This window comes from Nesoenas mayeri, assembly GCF_963082525.1.
Source record: "Nesoenas mayeri genome assembly, chromosome: 3".
NCBI classification, from domain to species: Eukaryota; Metazoa; Chordata; class Aves; order Columbiformes; family Columbidae; genus Nesoenas; species Nesoenas mayeri.
Window position 1 is genome coordinate 39,300,513 of NC_137544.1, and position 16,421 is coordinate 39,316,933.

Consider the following 16,421-nt stretch of genomic DNA (forward strand, 5'->3'; position numbering starts at 1 on the left):
AAAATATTCTTAGAAGGGGGGAGCTAGGGATAGAAAGGGAGGAAGGAATATTCAAAATTAAAATATAGAGATACAATATAATTAATTTTAAGTTCACTAGTGAATTCACTCCTTACTGGGATGGTTTCCTAAAAATGTGATTTGTAGATTAGTATATAACCACATATTCCCAGTGCTGAAACAACGTGAACTGCCTGCTGCCTGAATGCTCATACTTTGAGAAAATGATTTTAATAAATTTACCTCTTTGTTTTTTGAGATGCCCCCCAGTATAGTAATAATCTGGAATGTAAATTAAGAGTGCTAATCTGGAGAAGGCAACTCAGTAGCCAGGAATGTACAAGCACCAGACTGTACTTGTCAAGGCTCCATGTCAAAGCAAACTGACTACCATGTATGTAAGCCACGCTTGGGTTAGGTTCTCTCTACATGCTTTCTGAATAAATAAATAAATACTGAAGCTGATTTCCCCTGAGAATGGGGTAGACAAGGCTGCAGGTGCACAGCTCAAGACCTGTTAAACATTAATGTTGAATATGAGTGAGTCTGCAATCAAAGGCACAATTTGAAGAGGGGAAAAATATAAATTAAAAAAAAAATCAAGATTTTGCATTAAGAAAAATGAGGAAAGGAGAAGTATGCTTACTATTTTTGTAAGGTTACATATGGCTGTGAGAGATGACTGCCCCAGAATGGTGATCAATGGCATTTTCCTCTTCTGGTTTCCTTAATACACACAAAGAAGCATTTTCTTTCTCTCATTTTGCTCTTAGCCTTTCAGGGTCTCCTGGCTTCTCACCCTCCACAACAGTGGTTCACAGACCCAATAAAGGGATCTCTGGATTGTAACCTCCTCCCACAGCTACCATATAGGGCCTTGACTCTCCATATATCACACATCAGCTATTTTCTTGCAGTCCACAACTGAGACTGGAAACACCAAGCTATATGAATGATAGTCAAGCAGTCTACTAAAATAGTACACATAAACGAACTGGAAACAGTGAGTCACCAGAAGATCTAAAAGTCCCAAACAGTCTCCCTTGATATTTCCTCCTCTCTCAGACCACATTTTGAATTAAATCGCCGAACTTATTGGCAAGACCCCACCCTCTTCTACTGGCATGAGAGTTGTCCATAATAGCCCCTCTACCCAACTTGCATGGTACATGACCATGCATTTCTTAAACCTCCAGTTTAAGAAAAATCTCATTAGACTGCGTGTGTGCCATAAGTCTGCATGTCACAACTACTGATTTACTGAACACATGGAAGTTGCCCACTGTCATGTAACTCAGAGATCAGCCTTTTCTCACCTGAGAAGTACTAAGGACAGATAGTTAAGGAGAGAAAGATGTCACAGAGCAACTCTGGCAGGACAAACTGCACTGGCAGCAGCAATTCAAGGTCTGGTGCTCCCTTATGATATGGAAGAACCCAAACTGGTCAAGTAACTGGAAAGAATGCTTGCTTCCACTTCGGGAAAAGGAGATGCACGTATAATTTTTCCTAGGTGGATACAATTGGCCTTATGGCACAAGACTGAGACTCCTTTTAGAATGCTCCTTTCCTCACTGTACCTTTTCTCACATTCTTCCATGTTTTTTGACCACGGCTGTTACATTTAATCCAGTGACATAAAAAATAAGTTGCTATTTGAAAACAGTGCATATAGGTCAGTTAAAAGATACATCTCAGATACATCGGATAAAATGAAGCAATTTGATTTAATAATTTACAACAGTTTCTGGTGGATTGTGCTTACTTTTTTTGGATAGTCATATCCTTCCTTGCTGAAAAGACTTGTATATGCCCATATGTACAAATTTATTATATGTATTACAGGTATAATTTTAATATTATGCTTATCATAGAACAGTTTGGGTTGGAAGGGACCTTCAAAGGTCATCAATTCTGACCCCCCCTGCAATGAGCAGGGACATCTTCAACTAGATCAGTTTGCTCAGAGCCCCGTCCAGACTGGCCTTTAATGTTTCCAGGAACCATCTACCATCTCTCTGGGCAACCTGGGCCAGTGTTTCACCAACATCCTTGTAAAAAAAATTCTTCCTCATGTCTAGCCTGAATCTCCCATTGTAATTTAAAACCATTACCCTTAGTCCTATTGCAACAGGGCCTGCTAAAAAATCTGTCACCCTTTTAAGTGCTGAAAGGCCACAATAAGGTCTCCCCAGAGCCTTCTCTTCACTAGGCTGAACACTCCAACTCTAACAGCCTGTCCTCACAGCAGAGGTGTTCCAGCACTCTGATGATTTTTGTGGCCTCCTTTGGACCCTCTCCAACAGGTCCATGTCTTTCCTCTACTGAGGGCTCCAGAGGTGAATGCAGGGCTCCAGGTGGGGTCTCACCAGAGCAGAGGGGCAGAATCACCTCCCTTGACCTGCTGGCCACGCTCTTTTGATGCAGCCCAAGATACGATTTGCCTTCTGGGCTGCAAAGGCACACTGCTGGCTCATGTCCAATCTTTCATCCACCAGTACCCCCAAGTCCTTCTCCACAGGGCTGCTCTCAATCCCTTCATCCCCCAGCCTGTATTGATACTAGGAGTTGCCCCAGCCCAGGTGCAGGACCTTGCACTTGGCCTTGTTGAACCTCATGAGTTTCTCATGGGCCCACTTCTCAAGCTTGTCCAGGTCCCTTTGGAGGGCATATATATGCAATATATACTACATATATTTAGTTTTCACATGTATATAAAAATAAAATTACATGTATAACCAAAAAAAAAGAAACCCCAACAGTCTCTTGCATTTCATTCCACATGGTCAAATTCAACCCGTAAGCCAATACAATTGCATACTGTTCCCCAAAGATAAATCCATGACTATTTGCAAGTTTAATACCAAGAATTGGCACAGGTATTTCCAGTTCACATACTAGAGAAACCATTATTTGTCAATTTTTCCATTTTTAAATAACATTTCTATTCAATGGAGAAACTAACATAAACGAATGCACCACCAGTGTGACGTTTTACATTGTGCCATGAATGTCACAATACTTGGGCTCTACTTGAAAAGTAGAATGAATTCTAAGAAACAGATGCACTTTAAGATGACTAAAAAAAAAAATTAAAAATCTAAAAATCAGTGTCAGGTACCAACAGGAAGAGTTTTACCAGGCAATCTAAATCTTAATTATGTAATAGAAAGCTGTGAGAGACCATCAGATACACAAATTTGATGGCTGGTGAAAAGAGTTTGATAAATGACTATGCAGTCAAGGTTTCATAACAGTTTACCGGTGACTTGGTGCCTGCTTAGGCAGAGGGTTGAACTTGAGAAGAGGACATGAATGCACTGGCTATTTACCTAGGATACAGGGAAAACAGAGAAGAGCAGCTCAGCCTCTTGGACAGCATACGAAAGCACCAACTGTCAGAAACAACAACGGATCCGATACAAACTTGAAGTTTACCATATGTGAAAGCCCAGTATGTTTTTCCTACTTAATCTGGAAAAAATATCTTACTCATTGTAAAAACATCCTTTATAATTGACAGAACGAGTTTTCGTGGTAGATTCCACTTACATTTAATTTTCTTCCTTTAAGTTTTCACTTAAATTATTCTTTAAAGGAGTGAGTCTTACAATTTGTCAGAATAGTTTAAACACTACGTAGTTTCTTTCAGCACCGTGTGCTGGAACTAAGTAACTTAATAGCACAGGAGGGAGGCACTGCCTGAACTTTAGTTTCTTCACGCTCATTCCTTCTTGTCCCCTGCTGTTGGTGCCACACCATATGTTTGGGCAGTAGTGCATATTCTGAATTATATGAAGCACAGTTAATGGAATTATTGACACAACAAATCAATAAACAGCAGTTGATCTGTAGCACTGCATGTTTGGAAAATGATCTAAAAATAAACACATTCTTTTGGTAAAAGATTTTGGCTATCTAAATATCTTCTGGGAGAAAAAAGAGAAATATAGGACAGATGACATGTTTAGAAATAGAACACAAGGGCTTCTACTTTACCACAAAATAGAAATAAATTTGTGGAGTATCACTCAGATAGTACACAGCACAGACACATTTTAAACTTGCAGAAATGCCTAAAGAGCTTTAAAGATTAAGAAGTATATACACATTTATTCTTCTCCCTATAAAATTCCAACTAGTAAAAAACAGTTTTACTGTGTGACAAAATGACATGGCAAAAGACAGTGGCATCTGCATGTTTTCCAGATAATGTATTTAGAGTCTTATTTAAAGAATATGAACCATACAAGAGCCCTGGAACAAACATTGCCTCTGTGTACAAATAGTATCAGATGCTCTACATAAACAAAGATACATGATACTGACTTGTAAGTATGTAGACTATACTGACTGGTAAGTATGTAGACCAGAAATCATGCAGGAAATAGAGACTGCAGATATGTTAAGCCCTCAAGGATGCATTTTCTCATAAGGGATATATATGACCAATAATTTTTCCCCCCAAAGTAAAACAAGAAAAATGCATCTCTGTTTATTCAGATGTACCTTATTCCCCTATCAAATGTCAAAACTCCAGGAGAATTAATTTCAGTTTTGCATTAACTGCACAGATTTTTTTTCATTCACTCAAAAATACAAAGATAACAAATGTTCCTCTCTACCCATGAGGTTTCCACATTAGTTAGCTCTGCATGCTGGATACTTAGTGCTTTTCTTTCTAAAAAAACCTTGCTGGATATATAAGACAGCAATAAAACATAATAGCTCCCTGGGTAGCAGATGCAGTGTTCTTTGGAGAATTGTCTTCATAATTTGCAGTATCTACATGACATGTTTGTTTATGATTTTGGGAAGCAAGACAAGCAATTAAAACAAACACCACAAAAAGTCCATGCTTCCACACAGACAGCAGTATACAGCCCCTAAAATACATGCCTACATTTTCTATCATTCATTCAACCAGTCTCAAATTCCCACTTTGGTTCCTGTGTGTGTGCTATGCTTTATTAAGCAGGTTGAAGCAAATCAGCCCCATGCCTCAAATGACTGTGGCCAATACCCTAGCAGTACTTTTCAAAAGTAGTTCAGATATGCCAATTCTTACAGCTACATTCTTTGACTGGTTAAGTTTACTTCTATTAGTGCCCAACGAAATTCTAAATGTTATATTCCCTTTCTGGGATTCATAGGGCAGCAAAAAAAAAATTCCAAACCTCCCTCCCTGCCCACTCACCCCCCCCAAAAACCCCTGGTACAGAATCACACTAATTCTAAGTAAACTAAGCAATTTAGTTTAGATGTAGTTTAGATTTAGTTTCCAAATTTCAGTTTTCAATTAAAGTTACATAAAACACCATAAGAAAAAATATTTCTTAATGAAAAATTTGGTTATTAAAAATCAATTTATATTCTCAATAAATATACATAACTTCAGCTTGCCAGAAACTAATGCAGTTGGTCCATATTTAGGACATCATCTGTTAGAGCTGCACAACATTGAACAGCTATTATTTAGGGACTCAGCTGTCTGAATTTAGTTGTGTTTTAAGAAATCATTCTCTTTTTCAACTTCCCCAGAACAAATTTATGAAGAATCAAAGTACCATCATAGATGTTCCTAAAATTATGCGCATTTCCAGAAATTCTTCTTTTGCTCTAAAGACACAACCAACACTTTTTGCATTTCGATAGCTCAGTCATTCCAAGAAACGCATGCATCTCAAGCAAAGATAACGGTTTATCAGGTTACACTTTCACTCCAGCTTTTTACATACGGATAGACTTTTACAGATCTGTCTCAAGAAGCGAACTCTTGAGAACTCTTTAATGACTAGTAATTTAAAACCATTAACAAAACACTTTTCTGATGTTCTAATATGAATCAATTTGTTCTGTTACAGCAGCCCAGACAGGAGATTCTAGTTTTAGGCACAAAATGCTGGGTAATGAGGCACTCAATGTGAAAGACTACAACCTGAGTTGGGCTTGTTGGGCTATGCAGTCTAAAATTACTGGTCTTTGGAAAAAATAACCATTTTGCAGGCAGTAAGGTACTGCTAGAATATACTGGGTGGGATGAATAAGGTACATGTGAAGGGTGTTCTGTTGTTTTAGTTTTTTTCCTAGGGAAAGGCCTCCCCTCCAACCCAATTTCTGATAGTGCTTACACTGTCATGCAGTTGTGACCTTAGCTGCTGCATTAGACATGGAACTTTATTATTATCTCATAAATACACATCTTGGTTTCATCACTGGAATAGAAGAGGCTGTGAGGTTTCTTTCCCATGTATTATTTCTGAGAGTAAAATCCAAGTTTATTTTACAGGACACAAATTGATTCATTCAATAAATCTGCATGTGTAGAAATAAGTGTAAAGGCAGTTTAATTAGTTTATTAGCCATTTTCTAACACTTACTGCACACTAAATTTCATCCACATGAAATCAGCATTATGTAACTTCTGCTATAAATTAACACTCCAGCTGATACTTCAGCTATTTTCTTATGTGGATGAATGAAGATAGTCTTCCACTAGCATAACTAAACAAATTAAAATAGTAATTTGAATTAAATCAGAAATGTATTTAGAGTGAAATCACAGAAATTCTGGTTTATGTTTTCACCATGTTTTTCACCTTTGCTTCTGGATGCCAAATTTTGCAGGTTGAAGGCTCACTTTCTGAAAGAGGCTGAGAAATTGAAGATGCAACTGACTTCAAATGGATTCCTAACTATCACCCTCAGCTCTTGAGAACCAAGCCTTTTGTACTCACATCAGGTATCAAATAATATTATTCAGATCTTAAGTCATACCTGTGGTTCTCATCCAAACACCTCCCAATTTTGCACGATTTTAGAATGGGTATTCCACAACTGGACACAATCCCCCAAGACATAAAAACTATGAAGTCTTATACATGGAGGTACTAACAATACCACGTTCTGCAGTAGTTTACATAAATCCGCTTTACCATGTAGTGTAATGGACATAATCGGTTACCACATCTCGTTAATTTTCAAAAAGTTAACTACAATATAGGGGAGCAAAACCCAGTTGTCATACTGTATTTCTCATTCTCTTGTCTCTGAACTGCTCTGCACTATAATTGCAAAGAAAACATGTAGTTCTCAGCACACTTCTCAGGCAGTTAATGAAATTATTCAACTGTTTCAAAAATGTCTAAGGTAGGTGAACATGCCATAAATTGCAGCTCCTTAGTTGCTGCCACCTTAAGTAGGTTTCCTAAAATAAATATTTAGAAAGCTTACCTGTTCACCTAAAAGAAAACATTACCCTAAATCTCCTCAGAATTTACTACTGTTGCCCACATAGATTCTTCAAAATAAACTCCAGGGTATGACACAGTGTTTCAGCTGATTGTTAAACAGCAGTTTTCAAATAATTTACGCTCTTAGACTGTTCAGAAGTAACTTGCAACTCCACAAATATGGCAATGATTTTCAACCTGGCAACATCAGCCAGTGATGGGGCAGGGCCACATCATGCGTGACCAGACATGCATCCTTTGGCTGTGCAATCTAAGGCACATACGCATCCTGTGAGGAAGATGTTGGCAGTTTGGTCAGGTATGGGACTGTTATCAGGTTACGTGATGGAGGAAGGGCTAGGGGATTTTCAGCAAAGAGTGGCAGGGAGCAGGTCGCCAGAACAATTCAAAACCAAAGTCTGTTCATTGCTTAGATGTGATGTGTTTCTTCTCTGAGAAGAAGAAACAGCAGTATTTAGGCTAGATTTAAATAGGAGATTTTAATAGGGCTCTCAGGCTTTTTATTGTTACCTTGATTTCAGTTATATTAAATTTTCAGATAAATACTATAGTTTTATTTATTCACTTTCTAATGATTTGTCTATCTAACACATTATCAAAGTCAATAATTTGCATGGTAAAGGAAGGAACACTTATGTTCAACCCAAGTTTTGCGTTGTTTTACCTGTGGTAGTTCCAAAGGTGCTCACACTGTGCCACATCAATTTTGATTTGACTCCAACTCACTCATAGTAATTATGTCTATATTTTACCTGAATCCAAGCACTTTAAATAACGAAAATGCAGCTTGAAGTTGGAGACATGTTCGACTGGTAGGAAGTAACATTACAGTACAGTTAGATTGTAGTCATGGGCACGATAGCTAAAAAACAAAAAAAGTATACTCTTGATATTATCCAGTAGTTGAGCCAAACCTACATGAAAGACCACTTATAGATCTCACATTTATTAGCAAGGACTCAGGGCCTGCAAGTATTCCAGAACTTCAATATCTATCTATTAATAAACCAGTGGCAGAGTGGGACTGCTATCTGCTGACAAGACAGCCTTGATAATACAACAGCAAAGCTATGATTATATAAGCACTCATTTGAGTTTCCATTGCAGATCTGTTGATACTCTATTTTGAAACCAAGCATATTAAAATTTGAACATTTTGTGTCTTTACAGCCATTTAAAAATCCTTGAAAACTCTTGAGCCTGAAGTGAGAGCAAAGGAAATCCTCAGTAAGGATATATGTAATGTTATGACTGCAAAGTTGACTATTTGTGCTGGAACTGCATCACGAGTAAGAGGTCAACATCCACAGTTGAGAAAAGCAAGGTCTAAGTACAGTTGCCAATTCACCTCTCTCATTGCAAAGTAGATCTTATTTCTTTCTCTATACAGTGACGTTCAGACTGTGCTCAGCACTATGGTTTCCTCATTGCCTGTAAGAATTTCTAGTAGGACAGGTACACAGAACGTAACCCCAAATGCTACACCAGCTGTCATCAGATTTTCTCATGAAGAGAACACTTTCAACAGAGCTCCCTTGTTTATATCACATGAGTTTTGTTATCTCCAATAGAGATATTACTTTGAGGATAATGCAACAATCACACTAAATAGAGCACAAATTACTGCTTAGGTATAATCTCTGCATACATTTTCGTGCATATAGTCCTGTCTCCACAGGTGTTAGGCAAGTACGTAGAGCATCGACACGCTCTGAACGCTAAGCCTTAGAATGATGAATTCTAGTTAAACGAATCACACATCATGCAGCTCCATATTTCCTACATGCAAAAGGGCGATATAATCCTTGCTAACAGCCTTCCCAAGGGTGTTGTGAAGATTAAAGATTTGTATGGCATTTTATTAATTTGAAGTGCTATATGTAACATATTAGAAGCGCTACTCACTTCTGTGAGCCATCACAAGGCACCTTTTTTATGGTGGATACATTCCTATCAACTTTGATTTTCTTCTTTGGGTGAGAAAAGCCATTTCTCCCAAAGCATGTCCATTAGTAGGTGATGCAAAGATGTCCACATATTATCAAACACAAAAATACTTGCAGTTCCCAAATGTCATAAAATTGTCTCACTTCAGTTAAATGCATAAAGGGAAGAGGAACTATCAGACTTACAGCGTCAAAAAACATCATGCTTGCCATATTCATAGAAAGGGGAAAATACAGTCTTTTGGAAGATATCGTCTTGTGAGAATTTCCAGCGTCTGCTATAGTAAAAGCCAAAGTTACCACAACACTATCTGAATACAGCAGAAAGTGCCCCGGTGTCCTATGGAAATATTGCAGATTTTATGTTCTGTGAACTCTTCTATGGCCACATGAGCCCAGCGTAATAATGATTATGAACAAGTCAGTATCTATCAAACCTGTTAAAATGTGAAACACTGGCTGTCATATCTATAAAAGCTACTACACAAAATTAAATTAACTTCCACGTGAACTTTTTAAGAAAAAGAAGGTATTACTGGAGAACGTTAAGCTATGAATAAAAACACAAAAATTGTTTCAGGAGTCTCTACGTCCAGACTCTACAAGCTGGCCTTATTAAATTCCGTATGGACCTGCGTGAAGCAACTTCATTCCTGTAGAGACCTCAGCAAGGGAGGAAGGAAAAAAAAAAAAATCTAACAGCAGCAATATTTTTGTCTGATTCTGAGAGTTAAACAACATTGTGTTATCCACATACTACTAAGCCCTTTAGTAAAGCATATAAACGATCCTAGATCACACCTATCCTACTTTCACAGGAAATCCAGACAGATGAAAAGTACATATGAAATTCTGTACTTTATCCATCTCATTTCAGCCTCAAAGAATTTAAGCCAATAATTTTACTATTAAACTTCTACAGAAAAAATAAAAATACTTACTTTCAGCTATGTTATATGATAACTAAATGTCACTTCCTGGATAACACAAGTCACAAATGAAATGTTACAGACCCATGAGAGCAACATCACTAGCCTGTGTTAAGAAAAAATAATAACAGATATGTACATCCTTATAGCTGACAGAGCTTGAAATTTAGCATACAATTAACACTGGTATGATGATTATATACACAATGGTTCAGTTAGGTGGCAGAAGGAGAACAGGGCATACAGAAATAGAGATCTGAAAGAAACATCAGAATTAACACTTCCCTCTTGTGACAAAATTTGACAACTGTATTTGCCACCCATAATAAAGTGGGTGGCAAAACTTTAAGTTTTAGGTCCTGAGTAAGTCTATACCGCTCCACAGTGGAGCGCTTAGTGCCAGGTTTGGTGTAAGCGAGCTGGCACCTCCGCTCCCAGGGACACCGCCTTTGTTCTCCAGTGCCAACCGCTGCAGCATCCAGAGAAGAAGGGAACCCCCGGGTAGGTACGGGGGCGTCCCGGCAGCCGCAAGCACCCGGGAAGCCTCCAGGGCCCCTCCGCCAGCGGGGACGGCGCCGGAGAGGGCAAGCCCGGGGGCCGTCGGGGGCAGCGCCGCGGCAGGCGCCACGGCGGGGGCCAGGCTGGCCCCTCCGGCCCGCCAGCAGGCCGCGCCCGGGGGGGGTGCGGGGGGAGGCCGCCCGGCGGCGGGGCCCTCACTCACCTCTTCCACCTCGATCTCTTTGTAGTCGATTTCTTCGAAGTTGAGGACCGGGGGGGTTTCAATCATTTCAGCGGAGGCGGCAGCGGACATCCCTCCTCTTTCACCTGGGGGAGTAGAGGCCAGGGCAGGCCGGCAGCGGAGGGCTCGGCGCCGGGCAGCCGAGGGCCTGGGCCGCGGCCGGGGCTACGCGGGGCGAGGCGGCGGCTCCCGCCCTCCTCGCGGGCGCAGGTCGGGGAGGGCCTGGCCGAGGCGCCGCCTGGGCCTCCGCGCGGGGCGAGGCCGCATCCGCGGCGGCCGCGGGCCTCAGTGGCGACGGGCGGAGGCCCCGCCGGCGGCAGCGCCGCCGCTCCGCATCCCGCGCCTGCCCGCACCCCCGCGGAGCGCCGCGCTGACTGCCCTAGGCCGCGGCCTCTGCGGAGCCTGGGGACCTCCTCGGCCGCGCGTCCCCCGAGGAAGGAAGGGGGCACCCCCGGGGCCTAAACTGGCCGCCTCCGGCAGCACCAGCGGGGCAGGGGGCCGCGGCGAGGGTGGGGGAGCCGCTCAGAGCCGCGCCGCGGCCGCCGCCGCTGACATCAGAGCCGCTTCCTGCTGCCCCGGCCGGGCAGGCGGAGGAGGGAGCGCCGACGGAGGGGGCGGGAAGGGGAAACGCGCCGGCAGCGGCTCCACCTCAGGCGGCCGCGGCGGGGCCACGGCCCCTGCCACGCCACGCCCACCGCCGCCCCGCCCCGTCGCCCGCCTCCGCCAGGGGGAGCAGCCGCGGCCTTGGCCGGCAGGAGCGGGCTGGGCGCTGGCGGGCAGCGCTGGCTGCTCCTGGGCGGGAGGGACGTCGCTGTCTTGGCGGCAAGTCTTTGCCAGAGCCGGAGGGCCGGAGGCAGGGGGTCCTCCCGGTCCCGCAGACAGCTGCCCGGTCCCGCGTACCCCAGGGCCTCGGCTGTTCCCCGGGGCCGCACGCTGTCTCTGCTCTGTAGGAGGCCGGCGGGACACAGGGCCCCGGCCGGGCTGAGGCAGCCGCCCGCCGCGCGTTACCGCCGTGCGAGGGCGGGGCAGTGCTGAATGTACCTTTTCCTTATATATACATATATATATATATGTATGTATGTATGTATTTCCTAAGGGGAAGAGGTATCTGTGGGGGGACCATGCCTCTGGGGACGCGTTCGCTCTGAAGGCAGAAGTGCAGCATTGCGTGGCTTGTGCTGTTTAGCGGCTTTTTCTCAAGGGGAAGCATGTGTGTAGGAGGGTAGCTGGGGAGCGGAGAGTAATTAAGTGAACGATGTAAACACATAGCAGTAAAGGGATAGGACTCTGGAATGAACATAGACCTTAACTGCTCCCTCTCCAGTCCCCAGCTCATGGGAATCTCATCCCACTCTGCCAGCAGCTGGTGGCTGCTTCCACTTGTGGCTGAAACAACACATCAGTGTTTTGGTGGTAAATCTCCCTGGCAGAGTCTTCAGGGTGACCCACGGTGTGAAATCCATGCTGGGATGAGTGGGTGTAGCTGCTGTGTTTCACTGAGACAGCTGTGCTTCATTTCGATATGTTTAGCCTCGGTGCTATATATAAAAAGTTATGTTATTGTACAATACTATTAATAGTATGTAATTTTAGTAGATCTAGTAAGCTTTCCTCGATCATCTTCTGCTAAAATGCTAATGAATTGCTGTGCTTCACAGTGAATTCTCTTAAATAAGAGCTGGTTTACAGAGCTAGGCTGCAAAAACTGTTTAAGCAATTTACTAGGAGAGCGAAGATCAGGGATGAAGATGGGCAGTGACCTGCTTTCAGCTGTTGTTAGAAAAACTAAAGTGAGAGCACCTATGCAACAGCTACTGCACCACGTGACAGACTGTCATTTAGCTTGTTTACTCTGCTCTTGCCTTTCTCTAGACAGTCAGATTTAGTAATTTGTCCAGGGTTTCCAGATTTGTAGCAATCCAGAAATCCCAGACAAGCAGTTATGGTGACTGTGCTGGTTGACTGTGTTGCATGTGAGATGAAACAAGCCTCCAGAACAGGTTGGGTCAGTGTGACTACATTATTCAAGCGATTTCTGTGTTCGTGGGGAGCAGACTCATATCCTGAATGTGTTTAGTTGATGTTGCTTTTGATTTTGTCTAGAAAATTATAAGGAGGCTTCTGCTAGACATGGGAAGGTTCCAGGTACTGCAAAATCTGGCTAATATCTACTTCATCCAGCAATGGGATTTTTCAGAGCCCTAAGTTTCTCAGGGGTTATGTATATGTTTTGGTGTTCATGTTGACCCTGGTGGTCTCCAGATACATAGTCACTGGATGATTTGTTCTAGCACCCACTTGTTCTTAGAGGTGTATTTGAGTTTTGTTTTCATCAAAGCCACCGTTAGTGCACATCTTCATCATACTGTGACATGCAGTCAGAAAGTTTGTACCTGGACCTGACAACACCTTAAAGGAAAGCGTATCACACTTGTATAAACAGCTACCACTGTCTCAACTGCTGAGTGTGCCATATGTTGGTTTTTGGAAGATGAAGAATATGTATTTCTGAGTTATTGAGAAACTGCAGATCATATCAAAACCAGACTCCTCAGGTAAATTCATAGTGCTAGATAAATTACTTCAGTTCTCTAAACTCTTTTAAGACTGGGATTCAAGGCAGCCAATACATAAAGTCAACTGAAGCTGAGAAGCAGGAGTGGATGAACAAAATAGATGTTTCAAAATCTGTTACTGCTGGTCCCGATACCTAGTTGCAATTTCAAGTGTGGTGTCAGGCAGAATTCTGAACTTTAAACTTCTTAATTTTTTTGGACACGCATATTATACATTGGGGAAGGTGAACTACGTCAGTGCTTTTTGGAAAGATGGCCAGATGGGTGGTGGTACTTCAGGTGGCAGTTGGTGATCTCTAGTAGAAGTAACTGAATATTTGTCTTTTTGTTATGTTTCACAGACCTCTCTTGAGGATATATACTAGGCAAGTGGTAGCTGCAGGTTTTTTTATTTTAGTGGTGAGATTTTTCTGTTACCTTTATTTTTTTTGTTGATGAGAATTAAGAGTGTAGAAGAGAGCATTCCAATTATAGTTGCTTGTAAGGTTCATTTCTTTTCAGAAATTGATGTAGAAATACATATTTCAAAATTAATGAGCTCTCTCTTTATGAAGACAGAGTCATCATCATTATCAAAATGTCACTGTTGTGAAGATCAGGTGGAGTTTTAAGGATGTGCTAATTTTGATGTTACTTCTTTTTGTTTTCTGACTGACACAGTCTTAATTAGCTCTGTTGGGGACTGGGTATAACTTGTACACCCCCAAAATAGAATATTTGTGTATTTATTCAAGAAACATATTTGAAGGGTGAAGGAAAAGAAAAGCTACATCCACCACAGGCTGTGTTTATCTTGGAGAAAAGCTGCTCTTGTGTTTAAAAGAAAAACCTGGAACCTGGGGAGCCCATGCTTTGGATCTCAATCACCTGTCTCTAGCATGGGAAAGAGGTTACGCTGCTGGATAGGTGACCATGTAGAGATGGTTGAAAGTCTCAGGATACCATGGTCAGAGTGCGCACAAAAGCTTAAACCTGAGATAACTGCTGTGGAGCTGTTTGTAGCTCCTGTCATAGAGCAGGTTCAGATTGACTTTATTTTTTTCTTGTTGACTGTTGTTTTGTAAATACAAAGTTATGTCATTTCAGTTCATAGGAACCCTGTTTGTTTAAAGACCTTGACATCAGCTGTAGAACTGATTGTGAGTCATCAGCCTCATCTCACCTGTGTCAGAAAGTGTCTGGATGCACAGTATTCATAGGAAACCTGAAGGAATTCAAAGGAGAGGAACTGGCCTGGATGACTGACAGGAGCTGGTGGATGACCTGTCTTGTGCTTTTCCTTGCAAGTGCGAGGCTAGAGCAGGTCCCTGGTGATCAGTAGTGTTGGACACACCATGAAACGCATTCAGATCCCAGCCGGGAGGGACTACAGAGAAGCCCACGTCTTATTCTTGCACAGGTACAAGGAAAAAATCTGAGGACAAATCACCATGATTATACTGAAAGATTTTTGTTGCTCAGCATGGCAGAGTTGTTGCCTAATCCACTCTTCTCATGTAGCTCCTTTGGCTCTAGTGTGAAGGTTTCCCAAGAGCAGCTTGCAACATTTTGTGTGTCAGATTTCACTATGAATCTCAATGATTTCACCAATTCTGTCTTGCATTAGTGGTTTGCAAACTCTTGCAAAGCAGCACAAGGGTGTCTTCTGTCAAGTACACTGAGACAGCAGCCCCAATGCGCTTCACGTTTTGTTATTACTTTTGCCCTTTCTGGGAAGGCTTCCCCACGTCATGTAAAGTCTTCTAAAAAGCTATGAATTCCTTCAGTTGTGCTGTCCCTTATAATTTGTAGTAAAATGCATATATTAAAAAGAAAAAGCCTTGCAAAATAAATGTGTGAGCTGCTTTTCTAAATACCAAACACAACTGTATGCGCAAGGAACTGTATTAACTTCGGTAAAAGGAAAAAGAAGTTCTCTTGTGTGAATGTTGCAGAAACTCACATGGTCACTATTGCTTCTGAACCTTATTTTGCCTCCTAATCTGAGGCACATTAGATCTCTCAAAGTTTTCCACTAAGAGAGCTTCGAAAGAGGTGTAATGCAGCCACTGTCCAGTAAGGGCAAAGTAAAGGTGAGAGGTTATCTAGATGCAGTTGTGAAACCAAACTGATGCGTTTGCCCTGTTGCAGCTATCAGCAGCTGGGGTTGGCTGACCAAGTGACTAGTGGGAAAAAAGATACTAAAAAATTTAGCACATGGAGAAGAAGGACAGACAGGTGGCAATGGAATGGCTAATCTGTGACTGAGGGGTCTGAAAGACATGGTACATAAAATTTCTGATAGAAGTTGTGTTACAGAAAGGCAGAAATGTTACCAGGTAACTATAAAAGTGGCAAAGGTATTTTAGAAAGGTGCAAAAAGGGATCCAGGCATTTAAGCATGTGTTGGTCTGCTCTCAGTAGGCTTTAAAATAAAATGTGAAGGAGAAAATAATAAAGAACATGGAGGTAAATGGAATGAAATGTCACATCTTTTTAATCAAAGGTAGATTATCTCAGATTAACAAAAGATCATTTTTTATAAATTCTGTGATATTTTTAGGCAAAAGGAATGGATAGAACTATCTTGATTGTATTTGATATATTGCCTTGTGGGAAATTAGTAATTAAGCTGGACATGATAAGAATCATTAAAAGAACTGAAAAGTGTGTAAGGAGGGTAGGGAAGTAGTCAGAAGACAATGAGGACTATCAAAAAGGAAGCACTGAAATGAAGTTACTAATAGATTTTCTTTTTTTTATAAGATTCAATTTTGAGAGCAACCTGGTTAATAATTTCTCTAATGATGTTGATAAGAGAATTAGGAGACTGACAGGCATTCTGGTGACACAAGTTTAGATAGCATAGTTAATGGAGAGGAGGATAAGAATATCGAACAGGAAAAATTAGATGACTCCAAGGACAAGAGAAATGAAGTGACTAATATTAAAAATATTAGAGTGCAAGTTCATGAATTAATTTGAGAACTCATAATATC

General features: G+C 41.7%; 1 protein-coding gene across 5 annotated transcripts in view; it reads right to left on the minus strand.

The window, feature by feature from the left end:
• MAP3K7 (mitogen-activated protein kinase kinase kinase 7) overlaps nucleotides 1-11,539 on the minus strand; it is a 51,273-nt gene extending 39,734 nt beyond the window's left edge. For 4 of the 5 annotated variants that reach the window (XR_013921934.1, XM_080341098.1, XM_080341097.1 and 1 more), the window contains exon 1: nucleotides 10,850-11,539. Coding sequence is in view for 3 of the 5 variants with exons in the window: in XM_080341098.1 (XP_080197224.1) it covers nucleotides 10,850-10,939 (90 nt within the window). In the remaining 2 variants the exon portion in view is untranslated. Of the gene's footprint in view, nucleotides 1-10,140; nucleotides 10,167-10,849 lie in introns of those variants that run through there. The other variant, XM_080341099.1, reaches the window with a different exon arrangement.
• Nucleotides 11,540-16,421: the final 4,882 nt, after the last annotated feature.